General features: G+C 42.9%; 1 protein-coding gene across 28 annotated transcripts in view; it reads right to left on the bottom strand.

Moving 5' to 3' along the window:
• The window catches only part of Tnrc6b (trinucleotide repeat containing adaptor 6B), a 233,638-nt gene that overhangs the window by 30,879 nt on the left and 180,033 nt on the right, over positions 1-22,726 (bottom strand). For 10 of the 28 annotated variants that reach the window (XM_042265394.2, XM_042265400.2, XM_076556361.1 and 7 more), the window contains 9 exons: positions 21,428-21,772; positions 16,568-18,907; positions 14,226-14,384; positions 10,144-10,319; positions 8,040-8,114; positions 7,219-7,264; positions 5,751-5,887; positions 4,664-4,834; positions 12-137 (listed from right to left, as the gene is read on the bottom strand). In XM_042265394.2, coding sequence (XP_042121328.2) covers positions 12-137; positions 4,664-4,834; positions 5,751-5,887; positions 7,219-7,264; positions 8,040-8,114; positions 10,144-10,319; positions 14,226-14,384; positions 16,568-18,907; positions 21,428-21,772 — 3,575 coding nt within the window. The remainder of the gene's footprint in view (positions 1-11; positions 138-4,663; positions 4,835-5,750; positions 5,888-7,218; positions 7,265-8,039; positions 8,115-10,143; positions 10,320-14,225; positions 14,385-16,567; positions 18,908-21,427; positions 21,773-22,726) is intronic. The other 18 variants (XM_042265397.2, XM_076556372.1, XM_076556368.1 and 15 more) reach the window with 3 other exon arrangements.

Raw genomic sequence — 22,726 nt, 5'->3', positions numbered from 1 at the left:
GACCCTCTTACCTGGGGGGAGATAAACTGGGGAGGCACTTGCGCCCGGAGACCAGGAGAAGGACTCAGTGGCTGCACTGGAGTGTGCAGGCCTCTCGATTGTGCTGTGCTGTTTCCAAACAAACCGTGACTGCCGCCCTGCAGGGGAACAATAGCCATCAGGACTTTTTGTCAATTCAAGAAAACAGTCAAGCAGCAGTTCTAGTTCTAGTTTCTATTCCTAAGAAGAATCAAGATCCCTAGTCCATGGAATGACAGCATTCATTTTAGAACTTAGGGGCTCTTCATGTTGGGATGTTGGGGGACAGTTGCTCAAACTGAGTCATGGGCATATCATTGGCCACAGGTGATCAGATAAATTCTACAAACTGAAAGGGTTAAATTTAGTCACATTTAGAAGTAGCACTACATTCTTTGTGGCTGAAAGGAACAGGCTGTGCAAAACTTCAAGACTGCCTTTTTGAGACATGGTCTCACTCTGTAGTCAGCCTAGGCTCAAAGTTGAAGTGAGCATCCTAAGTGTTGGGATTACAGGTATGTGCCACCACAAAAATCTGGGTTTATCAAATTTAATTCTCAAACTTTAAAATCTGAGATGCATCTTAAAAGGCACCTGGATAAAAATATACACTATAACCAAACTATCCGTTGTAAAGTAGTACTCTGGAATCACTTCCTTCAATCAGTCGGCTTAACCAATCACAGCCATCACAGGGACCCACTCTAGCTCTGAATACACTTCCATGTCCTGAATCTGTTGGCTTTCTTTGCTACATGCTAAATGCTCATCAATCTTACATCAAGATTAAGAAGAAAAAGATATATTAAATATCATTCTAGGTCATGGGAATAAACATTACTCACCTGTAACTTCTCATTCAAAAACATAAATATCAGCCTAGTTAAAAAAAAAAAAAAAAAGCGCAATTCCATGATTCCCAATGAACCACTTCACTGAGCTCATCTCTAATCTTCCAACCAGAACAGGGGGAGGCTGGGCTCCTGGGGCCCTGATGTTATTTGTTTCTAGCTAAGGAAAGTGCTTAGGAAAGAAAACTGCATTTGATGACTTGCCACTGTTTCCTCTGTCTGAGGAATGTCCCCTGACCCCAACAGTGTTTCACTAAGTAGCTCAGGCTGGCCTTGGACTGCTTTTGTTTCCAAAGTGCTACGACTGAAGCATGCACTATCCATCACACCTGGATTCCTGAGATTCTCTACACAATATACTCCTGGCCTGTTCGAGGCCTGAGTTAAAGGGCCCACTCAGGGTATCTTCTCCAAAGCCTCCTTCCTCATTACATGAACAAAGTAACTGAACTTCCTTCTGTGCTAAGAAAACACTGGAACTCTCCAATGATGTTCACTGTCATTTTCTATTGTTTTTTTCTGTACCAGTTTAATCCTTCCTTTTGGTATTCTCAGAACTTCATAAAGCCTTGGTCAACAGGATGCACATATCAAGCAAATGTCCATGGCCCACCAATCGTTCATTTGAAAACACCCCACTGAACATCTTAGAAAAGACAGCTAATAACGCATTTGTAAACTGAGGCCACTACTTTCATTTTAACACAGGGTTAAGACAATCTTTAAGAATTTAAATAGTATCATTGAGTTCCAGAACACTAAAGATACTGTGATGGCTTTAATGATTCAAAAATTAGATTAAGAGACTGCTACAGGCAAAAAAAAAATGAACTTAAAAAGCACTAAAACTAAAAATGATTACAAACATAAAGTAGAAATGGCATTTGAAATCTGTATATATCATAAAAGGTCAAAGATCTACCACAAATTTTATTTGCCCAAGGGCTGTTTAACTCACATCACTGCACCCAGCTTAGAGTAATTTTATTTTTGTTTTGTTTTGTTTTGGCTTTTTGAAACAGGGTTTCTTCATGTAGCCCTGGCTGTCCTGGAACTCATTCTGCAGACCAGACTGGCCTCAAAGTCATAGGTCCACCTGCCTCTGCCTCCCAAGTGCTGGGATTAAAGGGGAGAGTCACCATGCTAGAGTCATTTTAAATTTCAGTCTTTCCTTTTTTTAAAAAAAATTTATTTGTTTATTATGTATACAGTATTCTGCCTGCATGTATCCCTTCAGGCCAGAAGAGGGCACCAGATCTCACTACAGATGGTTGTGAGCCACCGTGTGGTTGCTGGGAATTGAACTCAGGACCTCCGGAAGAACAGCCAGTGCTCTTAAGCTCTGAGCCATCTCTCCAGCCCCTCAGTCTTTCCTTTTAGAAGATTCTCAGCTTCCTGCCAAAATCGAAGGGTGTCTGAAGCCACACATAACATTCTGATGTTTTTGAAGTGGGTACAAGCAAGCCAACAGTAGTCTATAAACATGCTTTCCTGCTATCTTTTTAGCAATCTTTTAGAAATCTTTCAATTTATTTTATTTATTATGTACACAGTGTTCTGACTGCATGTTTGCTTGCAGGCCAGAAGAGGTTGTGAGCCAATATATTGCAGGTCAATATAGATGGTTGTGAGCCACCATGTGGTTGCTGGGAATTGTACTCATGACCTCTTAACCTCTATACCATCTCTCCAGCCCTCCTGCTATCTTAATATGGCACTTTAACTCATTTTTTTGGGCTCAGATTTGCTGATTTTCAGGGATTTGCTAAGGACAAACAAATGTGTGGCCTTCAAAAACATTATATCTAGGAATTAAGAAGACAGTTATTCAAAGGCTGTATACATGCAATGGTGGTCTATCTGACTATTGTTCAAGCTTTTCTGGTATATGTGGAAGTTCTAAGATGACCTATGTGTATGTCCTCCTAATTATTGAGGTTATTTGCCTCAACCCAGGGTTTAATTCAGAAAGGTATATAAATTTAAAATAAATCAAGCAAACTGAGTTAAATGTTCTGTGATTTAGGCAAATATTATTATTTATTATTATTAGAGACAGAATCTTACACTGTAGCCCAAGCTGGCTTCAAACTCCTGCCTCCTAGTCCTCCTGCCTTGGCCTCCCAAGTATTGGGATTAAAAATGTGCTACCATGACTGGCTGAAGTAAATTTAATAAATTCCGTATGACAGCAGTTTGAAACAGTTAGAACTACATTTGGGTAGGACATAGGCACCAACCTGATACTGATGGACTTTGAGGTAATCCACTCAAGATGAGGAATTATCTTTTTTTTAAAAGTCCAATGCCAAGCTGGTGGCTGTTCTATTAAACTTGACTTTACCTACTAACAGAATTAGGTATTTATGCGAGACTGGAACCACACTGTATTTTATATTTTCTATTATCTCAATGTAAAAGAATCATCCTCAAAATACTGTTTTTCTCTGTTCATGTAAGCAATATATAGCCATCCCCTTTAGGAAACTATAAAACAAACAGGCAGACAGATAAAACACTGAAATTAGAGGAAGAAAACAGAAAAACAGTGTATGATTCCCCCCAATCCAGAGATAACTAATCTGAGTATATGGACACAGCACAGTCTACTTTAAATCTGCACATGACAGCCTGTGCACAACTTGACTATGGTATGAGGTCCTGCTTTACCTTAGCCTTTAGTGTTCATGTCAAGTCATGACATGAAAGAACGGATTGAACCACACATTGTGTAATTCATGTCCTTGTGCTCATCCTGAGGTGAAAGGCACAGTGGCAAGTGTGGAGTCACAGAACTATAGCTAGAGAGACACTACTCTTAGGGATTGTTGCTGTAACAGCACGGGGAGCCCCAGATTCCTGGTTTTCTCCATAAACCTGCAACAGACCCTGGCAGCCTTGCTGAATCCCCTCAGGCCTAGGAGAGTGAGCGCGCATCATCACCTGATGGGCCCCGCCTGTTCTGATGCTACTGTATGGCCCTTGCTTGGAGAACTAATTTTGGCAACTGCCAATGCTTGAGCAATAGCCACTCTTGAACGCTTCACTACTAAGGTTCTCCTTCTCTACACAAGTACTGTGGTTTAAATTCTAAAGACAATAGACAGCCAAATCCCCAGTTCCAAAAAGCTAGTTTTAAGATCCTGCAACCCTCACATATTTCATCTTACTAGTTTTGCTACTAATTTTTGGTTAGCAGATATAGTAACGAGACCCCAGGAATCCTACTTAGTCTATATTCTAATGGCTTTTAAGATATTTGTTTTTATTTCAGGTCGGTGAGTATTTTGCCTGCATGTATGTCATCTGTGCATCCTGTGTACGCCTGGTGACAGCAGAAGCTAGAAGAGGGTGTCTGGTCCCCTGGGACAGGAGTTATAGGAGTCTGTGAGCTGCCATATGGGTGCTGGGAACAAAACCCAGGTCCTCTACAAGAACAGCAAGTGCTCTTAACTGCTGTGCCACCTCTCCAGCCACATATATAATCTAATATTAAAAGGTGACAAATGTATCACTAGATTATATCAGGTACCTAGAGAATCTTATTCATAGTTTCCTAACCAAAAATGAAAAGATTAAAAAAAAAAAAAAAGATTTAAAGTAAAATCCATGTTGAGAAACATGAAGAGAGATGGGTTCTATGGGCTGAAAGATGTAAAACCTACATTTAGTATCATTCTGTGCATTCAGTAATCAACAAGTTTCCCAAGACAGACAAATGATGCAATAAACTGAAGACCAGGGCCACGGTGAGGCCACAGCCAAGCAATTACAAATCTGAGAGGCCTCCTTACTTGTCTAGCAGCGAAGTTTTGGGGGTTGAGCCCTGTGCCGATTGCTCCAAGGCTGACGTTGGGTAGTGTGGAACCAGAGGGAGACAGCTTGTAGCTGGGAGAAGGGGAGAAGGGAGAGCAGGGAGCCTCATCCCCAAGGCACCCATCTTGATTGGAGAAAGGCAAAGTCAGCTGAAAGGTAGTAGGAGTTAGCCAATCACAATGAGTGTTGGTTAGTGAAGCAACAGAATGCAAGAAGGGAAAGAGAGACACACTAGGAATAAACAAAGTAAGAGTGGATTAGCAATAACCCAGGATGAAATTTGCACAACAGACATCATCTGTCATCTTCCTCTGCAGAGACTTCCTCTTAAGTTAGTAACCCAGTTGGTCCACTGTACCAGGACAAGGGTTGCCAGACACTGTTTTTACAAGTCTAATACTGATTATTCTGGTGGTATGGCTCCTGAAGCAGAAGCTAGGCAATCCTCCTGTGAAAATGGTGTCACCTAGACAGTCAACAATGCTATGGGCCCAGATCTCCATGTTTTGGTTTTAAATGTCTTATGGGGACCAGGAGCACTATAAAACGATATTCTGAATCAAGGAATAATTTCATTAGAAATGCTAAAAATCAGAACAAGTCAGTAAAAGTTATTTGCTTCAATCAGGAGTGAGAATTTGAAGAATATACCATTTACCTAAATATAAGCCACTAGGGAAGTAGGAAAGATGGAGAGCCTTTCCAGACCCAACTCCAAGCTTGCAGGAGACACATGTGTTTGCACAAAGCCCAGATTTTGCCTGTAGCTGGCACAGCAGCAGGAACAAGAAGAGTGCAGAGTAAGCCTATCTCTAAGTGCCCATGACCTCCTCCAAACCTTCATGAATATCTCAACACTCAGAGCTTCATCACAAACAGTAAGGATAGACGGCTCTCCTGCCCAATCATCTGTTGACACCAGCTATTTTCATGTCTCCACATTAATGCAGATGATATTCATGTTCTACCTGTTGAGTTCTGTAAGTTTATGCTTTCTCTAGAATTAGCTATCAGAAGACAAATAAGAACACAGTGATTCTCATCCACTTAAACAAAGCAACTCACCTTCTCAAAGTAAGGCCCACTGTCTGCGGTTCCCAAGTCTTTGGAATTAGGTGGACGGAAGCCAGGTCGATCCTTCCTCATGATATCATTAAAATCCCCGAGATTCATTGTTCGCTTGTCCACATCAAATTTCTTATCTGAAAGAACATAAATAAAAACTTCAAGATTTAATATTGCCCTCAAGAGCCACATGAGACCTGGCCCACGTACTCTCTGGGGTCCTGGCAACAAATCCTCTCTACTCTTTGGAATGAGACCAGCCGAGTCCTCACTGGTTCAGGGCTTGTTCTGTCCCTGGTGTACATATGGGTCCGCTTTTAGAAATTAAAATATATACCTGGTACAGCTTGTCTACCATGAAGACTGAAGGAGAGCCTTGAGGCAAAACTGACTAAACAGTATTTGGATCACAATTGATGTGTTGGATGAATACATCCTACTCATGAAGTCACATGTTCTCAGTGAGAGAAGTTGCCTGTTTTGCTTATTAGCACCTGCTAGATACATGGTTGGAGTTTTAAAGTAGTTTTGGGAATAGAAAGATCACAGAGGCACACCTGCTGCCCTAAAATTCAAAGCTTAGGAATTTAACAGAGCGCCGGCTCAGCCAGGTCTGCATGTGCAATGACTGTTTCCTCCTCTCTTTCTGAGCCCAACAAATCTTTGATTGATAACATCAATGGGTTACAGCTCAAACACTGTTACCGTTGATATCCAGGACTGTTTTCTCTTACACTCAGTTTGATTCTTTTTGTGTTCCCTGGGGTGAGCAAGAGCATTACTGAGAAAATCCCCAGAGATGAAGGCTGTCCCTATCTGCTTTAGTCACAGTGGAGCAGTATATCAATGATGAACCATCCCGGGGTACAGTCAACTTAGAGGTCTAGTCTAGCAGTACCACAGACACATTAAAATAATCTGAATTTAGCTTTCAGTACTCAAAAAAAAAAAAAAAAAAAAAAAAATCTGAGCCAGGTGGTGGTAGCCCATACACCTTTAATGCCAGCACTCAGGAGGCAAAGGCAGGAGGATCTCTGTGAGTTCCAGGCCAGCCTGGTCTACAGAGTGAGATCCAGGACAGACAGCTATGGATACACAGAGAAACCCTATCTCAGAAAAAAGAAGAAAAAAAACAAAAACAAAAACAAAAACAAAACAAAGACAGAAGGAAAAAGAAATCTTGTGTTTTTCATGCAACAACTGCCTCAGGTAGAGCAAGGCCTGCTGAGGCCTTTTCCACAGTTATCAGTTCACCCAGAACGCAACATTCCTTTACATTCTTTCCTGGCTCTCCAGTTACTTGAAATTTCAACCTCTACACTGTGTCTGGCATGAAATCTTATATAGAGCAAAATGTTCAGTAAATGTCTATCCATTTGACTGCCTCAACTCAAGCAGGGCAGGAGATCCCAAGGGCCTGTCATGTCCATGGATACACCCCAAATCCTATTTGTGGACTGATACACACCTACAGACAAATCCATTTTGCTGCTTGGGTTATCTTCTGTTTGACTCTGAACAAAACAAAGCAAACACAAGTGAGAAACAATTGCACACATTTTTAATCACAGAAGAGGTGCCATTTTGCATGTGAAAGCCACATCTTACCACAAGCACCCCAAGAGACCCTCTGCAGTGAACTTTAAACTGAAGTGAAGACTGTAACATTTTTGCTGTCACAATTTGATGGCCATCCATCATTCGAATCACATGTAATCAACCTCAGTAGAGCTATGGACAGAGGGCCAGTTCAACAGCTAGCTGCCTGGAGAAATAGTCATCCTTAAGTATGCAGGACCGATCCCACAAGTGGTAGCCAAACAATGACAACTTCTTCTTGTGACTTGTCAAGTCGTCAAATCATCAACTGTGCAGCCAAGCTAAATCATTTGTCTTTTGGCAACCAGGACAGGATGTCCCCACAGTGTTCCCAAGAGATAAGGAAATTAGAGATTCTGCATGAATTATTCTCTAGATAATGAATCCTATCATAGTTTTTCTGGTTGCTTTCTTTTTAAAAACAATGATGCATACACTGGTACAAATGTCATTTAAGTGTCTCTTTTGTCCCCACCTTTCCAAGGAAAAGGACACAAAGACAATTCACTTTTAATGTTGGTGCATATCCCTTAATAAAATAGAAAATAATAATGCTTACCTCTAAGGGCCAAGAACATTGCTTCACCCATATTTAAATCTGTAATTTTGTACTGTACATGGCAGTAGTCCTTAAATTTGTACTAAGTCTGAAATTTGGGATAGTTTACACATGAGAAAAATAAAACTTACCAGCAATCCCATATTTGAAAACTGTTTGGCAAGAGGATTCATCCATGAATCATTGTTTCCTCCTTTTAGTGAGCACTACAGAAATGAAACACAGAACCTCAGTCACAGACCTTATCACAGCCTTCCAAGCCAAGGGTTAACCTTTCTGAACCTAATAGCTTGTCATTTTGATATTTTACCTGTTACTTTAATGGCCAATAAGCCCTAAGTCCAGCCATTTTACTTTTTAGTTCAGCTTTTACTCCTACTCATCACAGTGAACTGGAAAAGATTTACTTTTTACATGGAAAGAAGTCAGTTATCAAGTTGTTTAAAAACGTTAACTTCTGCATGCTACCTCAGCCACCTCTAGTAAGATGCTCTCCTGTGACCCCAGCAGGATTCTGTCAGGGAAAGAACTGCTACTGGTGAGTGTTGTTTGGAAAGGAGCCTGTTTCAGCTGGACACGACTCTCTGTGTGGGAACAATGTGGAATGCATCCAAGGAGCCTTCATCTGGTTCACAACATAAGGGTCACTGGTTCTCAGTGGGAAAGAGGCCTGGACAAAGATATATCCTTGAGCTCCAGGGACAATGGAAGGAGGGTAGGTCTGTGACTCTTAGGATGCTCTGGTTTCTCCATCTGCTCTATTCCCACTCCTGTGAAGGCAGGATTTGGGGCATGGGGTTGCTGGGATGGGGTTTGGGCTTTGTGTAGCTGTGCATTCTATAGGTAAAAACTTCATGTGCTCTGTATGATATATCGTAACTGTTATTATTGTTGTTATTTGAGATAGGATGTCCTCAAACTCACTATTTAACCTAGGATAACCCTAAACTCTTGATCCTCCAGAATCTGTCTTAAAGGGCTCTGATTACAGATGTGCACCGCCTCATCTGGCTCAAGATATATATTTTTAAAGTAATGGGATACTTATATTTAGTTAAGGTATTTTTTAAAAATCCCCATGAAGGAAGCAGACAGGGAGTTTTCTAGTGTAGAAGAAAACAACTCTGTGTGAAAATACTTAATCCCACTGAGCTGCATATTTAAAAATGGTTAAGGTGACAATTTTTACATTATGTGTATTTTAACACATTAAAAAAACCATCCTTAGTATTGAAGGTCAGAATCACTGTCATCAGAGTTGAAACATTCAACTCCCAATTAAGTACATCTTAGTTACCACTTGAGTGGGAGGATTCAATTAGGATCTTTCACTCAATCTGGATCCACAGCTAATTTGCAAAAGGTCAAAAGACTGCTAAAGCAGACCAGACAACATGAGAATCTGAAGATGCTGAGCAATATAGTGCAATTTCTTTAGTGACTAGAGAAAGGAAAGTCAAGTCCTTAGGGAAGAGAAACCCAGGAAGAATGGCCTCAACCAATGTTTCTAACAGAAACCCACAGCTTCAGGTCAAGGGATGAAGGCTACCGGAAGGTCTCGAGAGATGGTATGGGGCTCTGAAGCCCAGGAGGAGATCGGCTAGGAAGTATTTCACAGGGCAGCAGGGGTTTCAGGGTGAATTGAGCATGTGGGTGCTTGTTACTTATCTCTACCTGCCCCCCCCCAATCTCTCTCTCCAGGGAAAGTGAGTTGGGAGGCACAGCCCGGCACAGGATGTGAGGAAAGCATTTAGTTATGGCAGCGGAAAAACTGGGGCTGGCTTTCATTTTACTGGAAGAAGGGCTCTGGACCTTGGGGTGAATCAGGTAAAATTATGACTCACTGATCACTACTGGAAAGCCAGTATTATCTTCCTTTGGTGTCTTTTCTACATTTTCATGGAGAGTTACCCATAGGATTTCTTTGTCTTTAAATGCAAAAGCACAAAGCATTTTTAAAACAGGCCTCAAGCACTTAAATTATAACATGGAAACCAAAACTCAATTACCTCCACCTTACAAATTTTATTTTATCCACAGTGCCACTTCACGATTTCAAAGTCATGGGACAGGAAGATGAGGGGTATAAGGGAAGTAGTTATTAATCGATAAGGAAATACTTTCCCCTTTATTAGAATCTCAGTGACTGCAGCTGCCTCGTTCCCTCCGTGAACAAACTCCCAGTTCTGCCTTCTAGGAATAAATAAGCAAGCCGAAGCATTTCGGAAGCACTACCTTCATCTGCTTCTTCCCTCCTTGTCCCCAGCTTGCTGAGTTGTGGGAGGAAGTGCTTCCCTGAGAGCCGGTGGTGTTCCAGACTCCTCCATCATCCTCCTCTTCCCAGCTAGGATGGCGAGTTCCTGTGACCGGCCCGTCACTCTCCCCCCAGCCGTCTTGCATAGATTTGGAATCTTTAAGGAAAGAGTGAACCATGAAACAAAATTAGAGACATTCCTTGCAAATGCACCATTTTAGTATATTTGCAGTTTTGTCTGCTCTAGCTACACGGTAAGGCAAATGCATTATACTTAAAGAGAGCAGACAACAGACCTTAAAATCAAGATCTTTTGACTGCTTCCATGGTTCTTCCTGCGACCAATGAGATAGTAATTTCAAAACTTAAAAGAACTCATCACTATTATAAGAAATTTCAGAACTGGGTGGAGGTGCATACTTGCAATTCCACCACTTGAGAAGCTGAGGCAGGAGAATTACCAGGAGTTTGAGGCCAGCATGGACTACTACAGACACTATTTCAAACAAATCAGCAGAAAGAGTGTGTTTGTGGGATAGTGAATATGAATACGAATGAATATGAATTTCACATTTCACTGAGAAGAAACTTAACGAGCAGGGCTGCTGAAGTGAAGTCTTTGTTTTGTTTTGTTTTTTTTTTGTTGTTGTTTTTCTTCGAGACAGGGTTTCTCTGTGTAGCTTTGCGCCTTTCCTGGAACTCACTCTGTAGCCTAGGCTGGCCTCGAACTCACAGAGATCCACCTGCTTCTGCCTTCCGAGTACTGGGATTAAAGGTGTGCGCCACCACCACCCGGCAAGTCTTTGTTTTATACTACCAAATGTAGGCATTTCAAATAGGTATGGCCAAAAACCCAGCGGTCTACCTTGTTTGGGATGAGACTGAAATAAGAATGGGAATAAAAAACACAAGGCCATGGAAACCTGAAGCTTATTAGGTCCATAAACATATCTGAAATGTATTAGCTGAGGAGGATCTTAGATGTGGCTTCAGTAAGAAAAGATAAAATGTCGAAGACAGAATGGGAGAAGGAAAGAAAGATGGGACAGCCAGAGAGGAGGGAACTGGACACCAGTCTCCAGTCTGTTCTACTACCATACTCTTTAAACAAATGTTGTTAATATGAAGCCTGTAAGAAAACATTAATTTTCCTCCAAAACTACTGTACAGAACTGGGTTTGTCTTCTTCAAGTGGAGTAGGGGCTGGGAAAATGGCTCTTCTCTGTACTACTTCCAGGGACAGCTGCTATCCTTGAGACCAGGCCTATGAGAGCCAATTTGCAAAGCATGGGGCGGTTGCCTCTTCTAACTGTAGCAGGTTCAAGTGAAGCCAGAACTCTCCCAAGAAGTTCATCCTAACCACAGGAAGGGACTTTCTGGTGGAAGAGCAATAGGCAGGACTGTTGCTCAAAGTACTGACAGCCAGATGGTACAAGAGGTTACAGTTTTATATAACCCGCATTGTATTGTATAAGCTTAGGATTTATATCACCTACTGATAAGCAATAGGAATTTAAACCCAAATATACATAGCATACTGATCTCTTTATAAAAATGGGTTGAGAGAGATGGCACTGACTGCTGTTTCTGAGGATCCAGGTTCAATTCCTAGCACCCACATGGCAGTTTGTAACTGTCTATAACTCCAGTCCCAGAGAATCCAAAGCCACTGAGGACATGTGACGCACAGACAAACATGCAGGCAAATACTCTTAAACATAAAATAAATAATAGTAAAAGTTTAAAAAAATGTGAAGCTAAGCAATTGATACTTCCTTTCAGAGAAGAACTGAACTTTTAACAAATGTTTTCCATAAAAAAGGGATTAGGAGGCAAGGCTCACATCATACCTTTAATCCCAGCGCTTGGGACTCTGAGTTCTAGGCCACGCTGAGCTACACAGTGAGACCTTGTACAAAAAACGCCAAAAACTTAAAAAAATGAAAAGTGGGGTGGTCAGTGGGTAAAGACGCTTGCCACCAAGCCTGATGACTTGATTGATTTTGTTTCCTGTAATCTGAATGTTATTTTTTTTTTTTTTTCTTCCTGGAGCTGAGGACCAAACCCAGGGCTTTGCCCTTGTTAGGCAAGTAAGTGTTCTACCACTGAGCTAACTCCCCAACCCCCTGAATGTTTTTTTAAAAGTGAGAATCAACTCCACAAAACTGTCCTCTGACCTCCAACTAACCTACACACGCAAGTGCACACACTTGTACACACACACTTGTACACGTACACACACACACACACACACACACACACACACACACACACACACACACACACACACTTTTGTAAGAGTGGGTCTCAGGCTATAGCTCAGTGGTAGGGCACTTGCCTAGCTCTAGGCCCTGAATTAATACTCAACAGAAAAGCACCTGATTTTGTTGTTGTTTCGAGATAGGGTTTCTCTGTGTAGTCTTGGCTGTCCTGGAACTCACTTTGTAGACCAGGCTCACTTGGAACTCATAGAAATCCACTTGCCTCTGCCTCCCGAGTACTGAGATTAAAGGCATACACCACCATCATCTGGCTAAGCATCTGATTTTTAATCATAAGACTTAGCATCAAATGTAAGGCATTTTTGGCTGTGGAAGAACATACCTCACCATTATCAGCTGAATGATTTACTCTTTCCTCTGAGCATCCAGAGAAAGGGCAAGAGCTACAATTACAAATGACGCTGACCAACAGAACGTACTACAGAATACGGGAGGGAAAATGATGGATTTGTGGTAGCGGAGAGGTGATTCTGAAGCTGGTAAAGGCCGTAAAAATCCTACAGTCCTGCTAAACAACCCGGGTCAGGCCTCATAAGCAATCTGGATCTACTTCAAGTTAACAAGATCCTATTTCCCATGATAACACAACTGACTTCACAATGGAAATCATGAGAACGAGGTCTTCAGATTTCTCCAGAAGTCTATGAAGTGGAATGGATCAAGACTTTTAAAAGACAACAGAGCCCCATAGGCATGGTTGTGAACTCTAGATTAAATCTAATATATTCCTCACAGAGTTCTGAGTTTCATGGGATATACTTAATCTTTTTTCCTATCTAAAGTTTTGAGCATTCCATAAAATTTCATTATTTAACCAAAAACCTTAACCCTTAAGTCTGCTACACAGTAGAAAAGAGATGTTGCAACATGTTTATGAAAGTTACAGTCAAGTAGAAATGTGCACCTGATACTAAATTCTCATTTTAATCAAATAACAGTTTGCAGATTATAGTGACTACAAATTGCCAGTTACATCAAGTGTAGCTTATTCTTCATTTAAAAACTTGACGACATCTCTGTCAGATAAAAAAAAACCAAACAAACTAACCAAACAAAAAAACCAAACAAACAACCCCCCACCTAAAATTCTCTTATGTGAGCAGACAACTGAGAAATCATGTCTTAATTATATGAAGGGGAAAAAAAAAAGGAGAAATCAAGTAGCTACAATGAACATATTTACATTTCTGGGTAAAAATGCACAATATTCAAACAGTTCTAGATACTAAGTCTAGCTTGTTTCTTTGTCCTTACATTCACTTACTGTTTGTGGGTCATGTGCATGTATGCTGTCAAAGAACAACTTGCTCAAGTTGGTTTCTTCTTCTACAATGTGAGTTTGGGGAACAAACTCAGTAACATGTGAGGACAGTGCTTGAGGAGCCTGCATTTTTGTTTGTTTGTTTGTTTTTGTTGTTGCTGTTGTTATATTTTATTTTTTGAGACAGGGTCTCAGCATGAACCCTGGCTGTCCTGGGACTCACTCTGTAGACCAGGCTGGCCTTGAACTCACTCACAGAGACCAACCTGCCTGCTTCTGTCTTCTGAGTGTGCCACCATGCCTGGACATTCATTTGCTTTTAAATCAATAATAGAAATGACTTTTAGCTCACTGTAAACACCTGAACACATGCCAGCAACATTCACTACCATCGCTGCTATTTAATGTTTCGGGTTATGAATTGCATCAACCCAGCATTTTAAATAAAATAGCCCTCACCAGAGTGCCTTATTTCCTAGTTAACAAGGAATTCCTCAAATTCAAAACCAAGTCTACTTACTGGGTTTCATGGCATTGGGAGCGCTGGCAGGTGTGTTTCCCCAGCCTGTGGTCGATGCTCCTGCATCATCCATTTCACCCCACCCAGGACTGCTTTCATTTGGCTCACCCCAGGCTGAAGTCCCGTTATCTGGAGCTGGTGGTGTGCTTTTGCTCCAGACTGTAAGAAAGAAATGTGTGTCTCTAAGGATCCAGTGAATTCTTAACGTCCAGTGGAAGTGAAGTGGGGAAAACAGTTATATTATCTTGGTAGAAACAAATTCAACCTTCATGGAAGGCATCTGGCAAAGCCACTTTTCAAAGGCCCAATGTAGATAACTTCTGACCCAGTAACTCCACTGCCAGGAAACTGTACCCCAGATATACGTACTAAAGTGATGAAATTCTATGTACAACGATACTGACTATATTGACTCTAGAAAAACTGGAAGCAATTTAAACATCAGAAGGAGATAGGTTATATCAAGTGTGGGTAAAGTGCAACTTAAATATCTACCAGAGGGGACAGGTTAGACAAATAGTGGGCCCATCAAGTGAAAACAATTAGGAGAAAGACCTGTACGTGCTACAAAAAGCTTAAACACAGACATAGCTACAGGAATATTGCCTGCCTACCGGGGAAAGGCCCTGGGATCCAGTCTCGGGATTCCTGCCTCTTCCCCTCAAAAAGTCCACAAAAAAGCAAGTTGAACACTGCAGAAATATAATCCCTTCCCTGTTTAAAAAAAAATTAAGGCTTAGGTATATTTGTAATAGATAAGAGCAAGATTTATGAATGAAAACAAATTCTAAGAGATTTCAGTGAGAAACCCAAGAGGCTAAGATTCTCTCATTTATTATCTTTTACTTTTCTGTATAGTTTGAACAGGTTTTCTATGTGAACAGAAAAATTTAAACCATTAGCAAGTGTGATTCTAGATATGATGTTAAAGAGTAATCTTTTTATTTCTGTCCTCATTTTTGAAAAAAAAATTTATTTTATTAATTTTTTATGTGCATTGGTGTTTTGCCTGCATGTATCTCTGTGTGAGGATGTCAGATGCCCTGGAACTGGAGTTAAAGACAGTTGTGAGTTACCATATTGGTACTGGGAATTGAAGCCAGATTCTTTGGAAGAGCAACCAGTGCTCTTACTGGCTAAGCCATCTCTCTCCAGCCTTCTTTTTTTTTTAATTCTTAAAAAAAGAGCTAGTTAAAAACAGTCACTCTAAATGATAATTAGAGTTACTAATTACATTTACTTAAAAACTGGGCTTACTTTGAATACTGGGAAACTTAACATTATGATTAACTTTTAACTAAAAACAACCAAACAACCAGGATTTTCTAAATTGGTGAGTCTTTTACAGGGACATTCAGGCCAAATGGAGAATAGAATTAAGAGTTGTTGGAACAGTTTAGTATCTGACTGTCCTGAGATCATCTTTTAAGTATGCTCCTTTCAACAGCCAACCATTAAGTCACTTGGAAGGAAGTGGGACTGTAGCTTAGGGTACAGTGCTTGCTTAGCATGTACAAATCTCGCGGTTTAAGCCCGAGCACCGAAAAATTAATACATTTGGAGACCTCAACTGTTCAGATGCCAGCTGTGACACAGCACTGTGGTGGCTTCTGGAAGAGCATCACAGGATACTCTCCTTTGCTGGGGGAAAGAAGCACGGGGGTGGGGGGGTGGGGGGTGGGGGGGATGGATGGGGGGGTGGGGGGTGGGGGGGATGGATGGGTGGGTGGGAGGGGGTGGTTTCATAGGTGGAGTTAGGAAGTAGATAGAGAGAGTAGGTTGCTGCTTTCTTCTTTAGTTCTTTATTTTTAAACTCAGAGTAGTTTTTTTTTCTGAAAGAAATAAGATGTTTGGTGGTTGTTGTTGTTTTTAAATCATGCAGACCAATACAACTTCAGAAAAATAATTATGAGGACCTAGCCAGTGGTGGTGGTGGCATATGCTTTAATCCAGCACTCGGGAGGCAGAGGCAGGTGGATCTGTGAGTTCAAGGCCAGCCTGGTCTACAGAGTGAGTTCCAGGACAGCCAAGGCTACACAGAGAAACTCTGTCTTGAAAAACTAATAATAATAATAATAATAATAATAATAATAATAATAAAATAATAATAATAATAGGGACCCAGAGTATCATCATCTTTTCCTTGTACCAAGAAAGACCACTGTAACATACTGGAGCAGATGCCATCTCTAGTGCCCTTCAGGAAGAGGTTTTCAGAGCAACGAAGCTGGAGCTGGAGAAACAATCCCCAGAGTAAGTTCAACGATGCATCTTAACAGACACGGCTTGGACTAGGATTTCTTTTCTTTATTCAAACCTATGAGAAAAGAGTAGGCGCCTACCTGATGCTGATTTTCCGGTCATTGGGGTAGGCAGGTTTGGTTCACGAGGCGGTGGGCCCCCTTGGGAATTCTTATCCCACAGGTTCACATTCTTGTAGTTGTAACTGTTAGGGTCTCCCCAAGCTGAAGTGCCATCATCGATGTCCATTTTTCGGCTAATTGACTGCGGGGATGGCTCCTCCCAACCACTGGGTTCATCATCCTTAGGGGTTGCAGGCTGGGGCCCACTGCTCCAGTTGGAATTGGAAGGTCGAACACTGCCTGGAGGTGGTGGGGGTGGGCCTCCCCATGAACCAGAAGCCTCTGGCTGTGGCGGTGGCGGCTGCTGCTGCTGTTGGTGTTGTTTATTCCAGGAACTGGGCTGTCTCCCCGTCTCAGTCCATGCAGGGGATCTTTTGCAATCTTCCCAGCCACCTTTTGAAGCTAGGTTTGCATTCCCACCATTACCCCAAGTTCCAATTTCATTCTGCCCTCCTTCACCCCACCCAGATACAGGCTTATTTGCAGAACTTTCCCAATTGTTATTTTTCACTTGATCAACCTCCTCGCCCCAACCATTCTTCCCAGAAGTCCATCCTGGGTTGGGCTGGCGCCCACCTCCCCACCCCTGATCCTTGCAGGAACTCTCGTTCCAAGAGGAAGGGGTCTTTTCATCTGCTCGTCCTCCTCCCCAGTTAGAAGAGTTGTTGTTCTTATAGTCATTCCAGCCTCCTGTGCTCTTGGGGTCCTTCCACTCGGTCGAGGCTGAGAGCTCCCCCCATCCAGACTTCATTTGATTGCTTTGGCTGGGTGCATCTCCCCAGCCCCCTGAGTTCTTGGTCTGTGTGGCAGCGCTCTCCCACCCCTCAGTTCCTTTGTCAGATTTCCCCTCAGGCCTTGGCACCTCTTCAATATCCCACACTGTGTCCTGCTTAATTTGAGTTTGACCCCAGCCAGTGTTTGAGAGCACCCTGGGGTCCAAGTCAGTTCGGCTCAAAAGAGTCTGCAAGACGGCCTGGCAATCAGGATGTGTGGGCCTGTACGACCGACGGCCGGAGTTATGACTGTCAGTACTTCCTGCTTTGTGGTTGCTTCCAGTGCTTTGACCTCCAACTTCACTTCCTGCGGAGCTGGAAGACCGTCCCCAACAGGGAGCCTGGGCATTGCCGTGGTTTTCAGGGAGGGGGTGGCCCTTCTGATTGTCCCATGCTCCAGTGCTAGAATTTGGTTGGTTTGGACCACTCCATTCTCCAATTTTCAACTCATCAGACCCAGTCGGCTGTTTCCATTCTCCCTGAGAGACCCCAGATGTCATTTTGTTCCCTTCACCCCATTTGCTGTCATTAGAGTCCTGAGGGCCAAAGTTCCAGGACCCCCCCGGAGACCTGTTATTGTTGTCCCAAGAGTCAGTTTTTGACCCAGTTGATTTTGGAACAGAAGCTCCTTTCCAGGAGTCCTCTCTGTCTTTTCCATTGTTCCCATTATTTCCAGAATTGCTTTGTCCAGAGACTGTGTCAGTTCCAGAAGGCCCCCTAGCTGCACCCCAAGACCCAACACTCCCAGTCTTTCGATCTCCAGTGCTTTGTGAAGGGGCATCAGTGCTCCTGGAGGTGTTCCCCAAGCCCATCCCAAAGGGCATTCCCTTATTTTCCATGGGGTTTGGTGAACTTAAGTTCAAGGAGTTAGTGTTTCCATTTTTTGGTCCATCAGTGTTATGAATCTGAGCCTGTTCTCTGCCAGAGACAACAAAATTAACACCCGCATTTTCCATCTTTGACTGCTGTTCCCTGGATGCCTGACCTACTGTGCTCACTTGTGCACCGGAATTGCTATTTTCTGTCTCCAACGCCCCTTTCCTAGAAGTTCCTTCTTGGACCAACGCCGGCCAGGCAGATGGGTTGCTATTTGGGTTAAAGTTGCTGAAGCCAGAGCCAGGTCCAATTCGATCTTGACCGCTCACATTCCTCCAATTTCCTAGTCCATTGTTGCTGTCTGAAGTAGAGTTGGAAGATTGAACAGATTTAGCCTTAGGGTCAGACTTCCAGACCCCAAGATTACATTCGTTCCCGGAACTTGCAGACTGGCACTGGCTCCCTTTGCCTTTGTTACTAGTGGTGCTTCCTGGCAGAGTGCTCTTCTCAGAGCCAGGGTTCGAGGCACTGTTGTTATCGGTGGTGTTTTCGGAAGAAGATTCAGTGTCTTTGCTGGCAATACAAGGCCACTCTTCCATGTCAGACCCGTCTACAATCACCTTGTCCCAGATGTGAATTGGGTTGGGGGAGGCGCCGTTGTTGGAGGAGGCTCCCGGGCCCCAAGTGGAATTTGCATAATTTGAAGCAGCAGCACCTCCAAGGGTTGACTCTGGGAAAGAGATCATCGGTCAGCCATAGCTGCATACATCATTATCAATACCTGGAGTTCTGACTGCCCCAGGAGAGCTCACTGCATCTCTCCTAGACTGGCTTGTCTACCTGGTCGATCTTCCTGTGTGATTTAACACAGCATCTAGAGTCACCTCTTTATGAAGGTGTGTGTGCTTATGTGAGCATGCCATGGTGCCAGTGTGGAGGTCCGAGGATAAATTAGCTGGGATTGTTTTTCTCTTTCTACAATTGTGGGTCCTAGGGACTGAACTCAGGTTATCAGGTCTCTATATGCTGAGCTATGAGAACATGATGGAGTTGCCCCTGTTATTGGCTACTGCTGTATGTACTAAGTCCATATCAGCTCTCAAAGGTACCTACTTGCCACTCCTGCTGACACAGAGGACCTTCTAATATCCTGAGAAAATGCAACAGACCTTAAGCATGCTGTGTTTCTTCAATCTATTCTAACACTTGTGGCTGGAGTGGTTTTTCTAAAACACCCCTTTGGTTCTATCATTGCTCTCTGAGAGCTTTCAACAGTTCCTTAATGCACAGAAAAGTAAAACCCCTGGTTGGCCTTATGACGATGTTCTAAGGCCGACCAGTCTTCCCAGTTGCATCCTTTACAACTTTCCACAAAGATGCCTACAGCCCATGAACATACCCTCTGACCCTGGCACCACTCTAGGCTGGGACCTACTGGTTTTTCCTCCCAAACCCACACAGTGAAATGTATTCATCTTTACGGACATACTTCAAGTGCCACTCCACGTATGCAGCCACTTCCGAGCTTGTCACCTGAAAAATCATCTTTCCCCAGCAAGAGCCATTTTCCTCAGTGTGGTAACCCTGTTGACATCCTTCCTTTCCTACATTGGTCTTTTCATGAGAGCCTATCTTGCTAACGTGTGAACTCCACACAGCGGCCTGTGCATGCTGCTCTGTAAGCCTCTGCTGAATGATGACTGTCCCTGAGCTAGCTGTCGAGATACAGGACTATGGATCAGACAGGCTCAGACTCCCAAGTATATTAATCTGATAAAATCAGCACTGCTCAGCACATATTTCAATAGAAGTACTCTATCTATCAGGGTGGGGGAAAACAACGTTTTTAATAATTGTTTTCTCAACTAATTTCTACATTAACCAAGCAATTTTCAATTAATATGAATTAAAAAGAAGATTACATAAAATATATTAGCTGGGTGGTAGTGCTTTATGCCTTTAATCCCAGCACTTGGGAGGCAGAGGCAGGCGGATCTCTGAGTTTGAGGCTGGCTTGGTCTACAAAGTGAATTCCAGGACAGCCAGAGCTACAGAGAAACCCTGTCACAAATATACATATACATCTATACACATTAAAATGAGGAAGCACAGAATCCTAACACCTTCAGACTGTGCTGGTCTTGCCTACGCTTAATGATATTCAAAGTCTAGGGTTTTTTTTCTTCAAAATTTGTTGTTGTTTTTTTTTTTAAACAGTTCCTAGTTCTCTCTCTCTCTCTTTTTATTAAAAAGATTTATTTATTTATTATGTATACAGTGTTCTGTCTGCACGTATGCCTGCAGGCCAGAAGAGGGCACCAGATCTCATTACAGATGGTTGTGAGCCACCATGTGGTTGCTGGGAATTGAACTCAGGACCTTTGGAAGAGCAAGCAGTGCTCTTAACCTCTGAGCCACCTCTCCAGCCCCCAAAATTTGTTTTTAAAAGTACCTTTGTTTACTTATTTGTATGTGTGCTATGATGCGCATATGGAGGTCAGAGGACAACTGTGGGGAGTTTGTTCTTTCTTCCCACTATGTGGGTGGGACCTGAAGATGGAACTCAGGCCATCGAGCCTGGTGGCAACCACCTTTACCTGCTGAGCTCTCTCCCTCTAGCTCAAGCTCTAAATTTTAATATAACCTAAAAAGGCACATTAATTTTTTTTAAAGGCACTGGAAACTCTTTGCTATTACTGATGTAATACTTATTTAAAAACTCTTGGTGGCACATGCTCTCATAAAGCTGAGGCAGGAGGATCATGAGTCTGACACCAACCTGAGCTATATCAGAGATCCTGTTTCAAAAGACAGACTACTAATGTAACTCTTCAGGGAAAGATCTCTCATGTCTATATTATAGTGTCTTAAAGCTCAAAATCCAGGGTTCTAAAACTAAACACTGATTTAAAAGAAAAGAAGAAAACAAAATAAAACCCTAGTTAAAAACCACAGAATGATATTATCTGGTCATTCTGAAAGATTTAGAAAAAGCCCCATGTAAGTCTCACTTCCTGAACACAGCTGAGGGACTACAGAACCTAGGAGGTCAAGCATGGCATTGTTATCCTTTCATGGCAACCACCACACAACCCGGCGTCAGAGACCTGCCGGTGCACATTTCAGGCTGGGACCCTCCCCATCGTCTGAACCATCCTAACTCTCTACATTAACAATGGCTTCTGTGAAGTGCCATCAGGAGATCAACAGAGGAAACGCTCTCCCTCTCTGCAGCCGGCACTAATCTTACCTGGCGCAGTCCCGCTCTCGCCCTGCAGCAGCGTTCCTGTCACTTGTGCGTTGTTGTTGGGGTTTGCGCCAGGCGCTGTGCAGGGAGGAGGCCCTGCCCCACCCCCGAGGAGCATGCAGGACGGCGGAGGGGGCTGCCCACGTTTTAGTAACACTTTGTGGTCCTGCTGGCAACGGAATCGCGGTGGCACCTCCCGAGGCATGTAGCGGGCGGCGCTTGGCGGTTGTCCGTTCGGCACTGCCACCCTTTTGGCATTGTTGCCACCATTGACTGGTGGCGATGGAGAGCTGCCAATGGGGCTGGCGGCCGCGGGTTGGCTTAAACTTGGTTTCGTCACTTCGGGCACTGAAAGACAGGAGTTGGGAAAGTCTTTGAAATTAAATATATTTTTCTAAAGTCTGTTTTTAAGAAAACACACGAGACCATTCTAATAAGGCAAATCTTCCGCTCTGTTCTCAAGGGACAGCCCTTTCGAATTCCTGCCAGGATGTTCCCTCTCCTTGGGTAGGAGTGGTGGCAGCAGGTGACAGGAACAAAAATCAAAAACAGCACATTCTATCACTTAAGTGGGGAATGAAGCAACCACCACTCACTTCACCAAATCCTGGGAGGTAGAAATGGTTGTGCCAGTCCTCAGTAGCCAAGGGACCTTCCCTTCCTTCAATTTCTTAAGGAAAAAACACATTGTTTAATTTACTTATTCTCTATGTACACATGCTATGGTAAGCATGTGGAACCCAAAGGAAAACTTGAGGGAGATGGGTTTTTCTTTCTATCATGTGGGTCCCGGAGCTGGCTTGGCAGCAACTCCCTGAGCTACCTTATAGACAATCACCCCACTGAAGACCTCTGTGAACTTTTCTGACGTCCCTGGAGCACACTTTACCCATGTTCCTGCAACATAGTGAATTACATTTGAAGTTGCTACTTAGAGACTGCTCTCTCACTGGCCCTAAGTCTCTCAAGAACAGAATCCATCATTCATTTTCCTCCCAGTGAGACAGGCACCTACAGATGACTACAGACCTAGAGAGTCACAAAATTCCACTTGGCTTTGGTTCCTACAGCCACTTGGATTATCGGTGACTGTTTATGTAACAGAAACATTAGAAATCTTTTAGCTTTTATTTAATTTTAGCTTTTTCATTGATACAAACTGTCAAACAGCATAGAAATGTGCACAGCAACCATGAAATTACTACACCCTGCTGCACCTGCGGGCTCCTACCTCAACCTTGCCTACAGAGGTTCCAAGCTTTGCACCTCCTCTCTTTATCCTAGCAAAAGACCAGAACTCTG

This window comes from Peromyscus maniculatus, chromosome 20 (genome assembly GCF_049852395.1).
Source record: "Peromyscus maniculatus bairdii isolate BWxNUB_F1_BW_parent chromosome 20, HU_Pman_BW_mat_3.1, whole genome shotgun sequence".
Taxonomy (NCBI): domain Eukaryota; kingdom Metazoa; phylum Chordata; class Mammalia; order Rodentia; family Cricetidae; genus Peromyscus; species Peromyscus maniculatus.
This window is presented reverse-complemented; position numbering and strand designations above follow the sequence as displayed.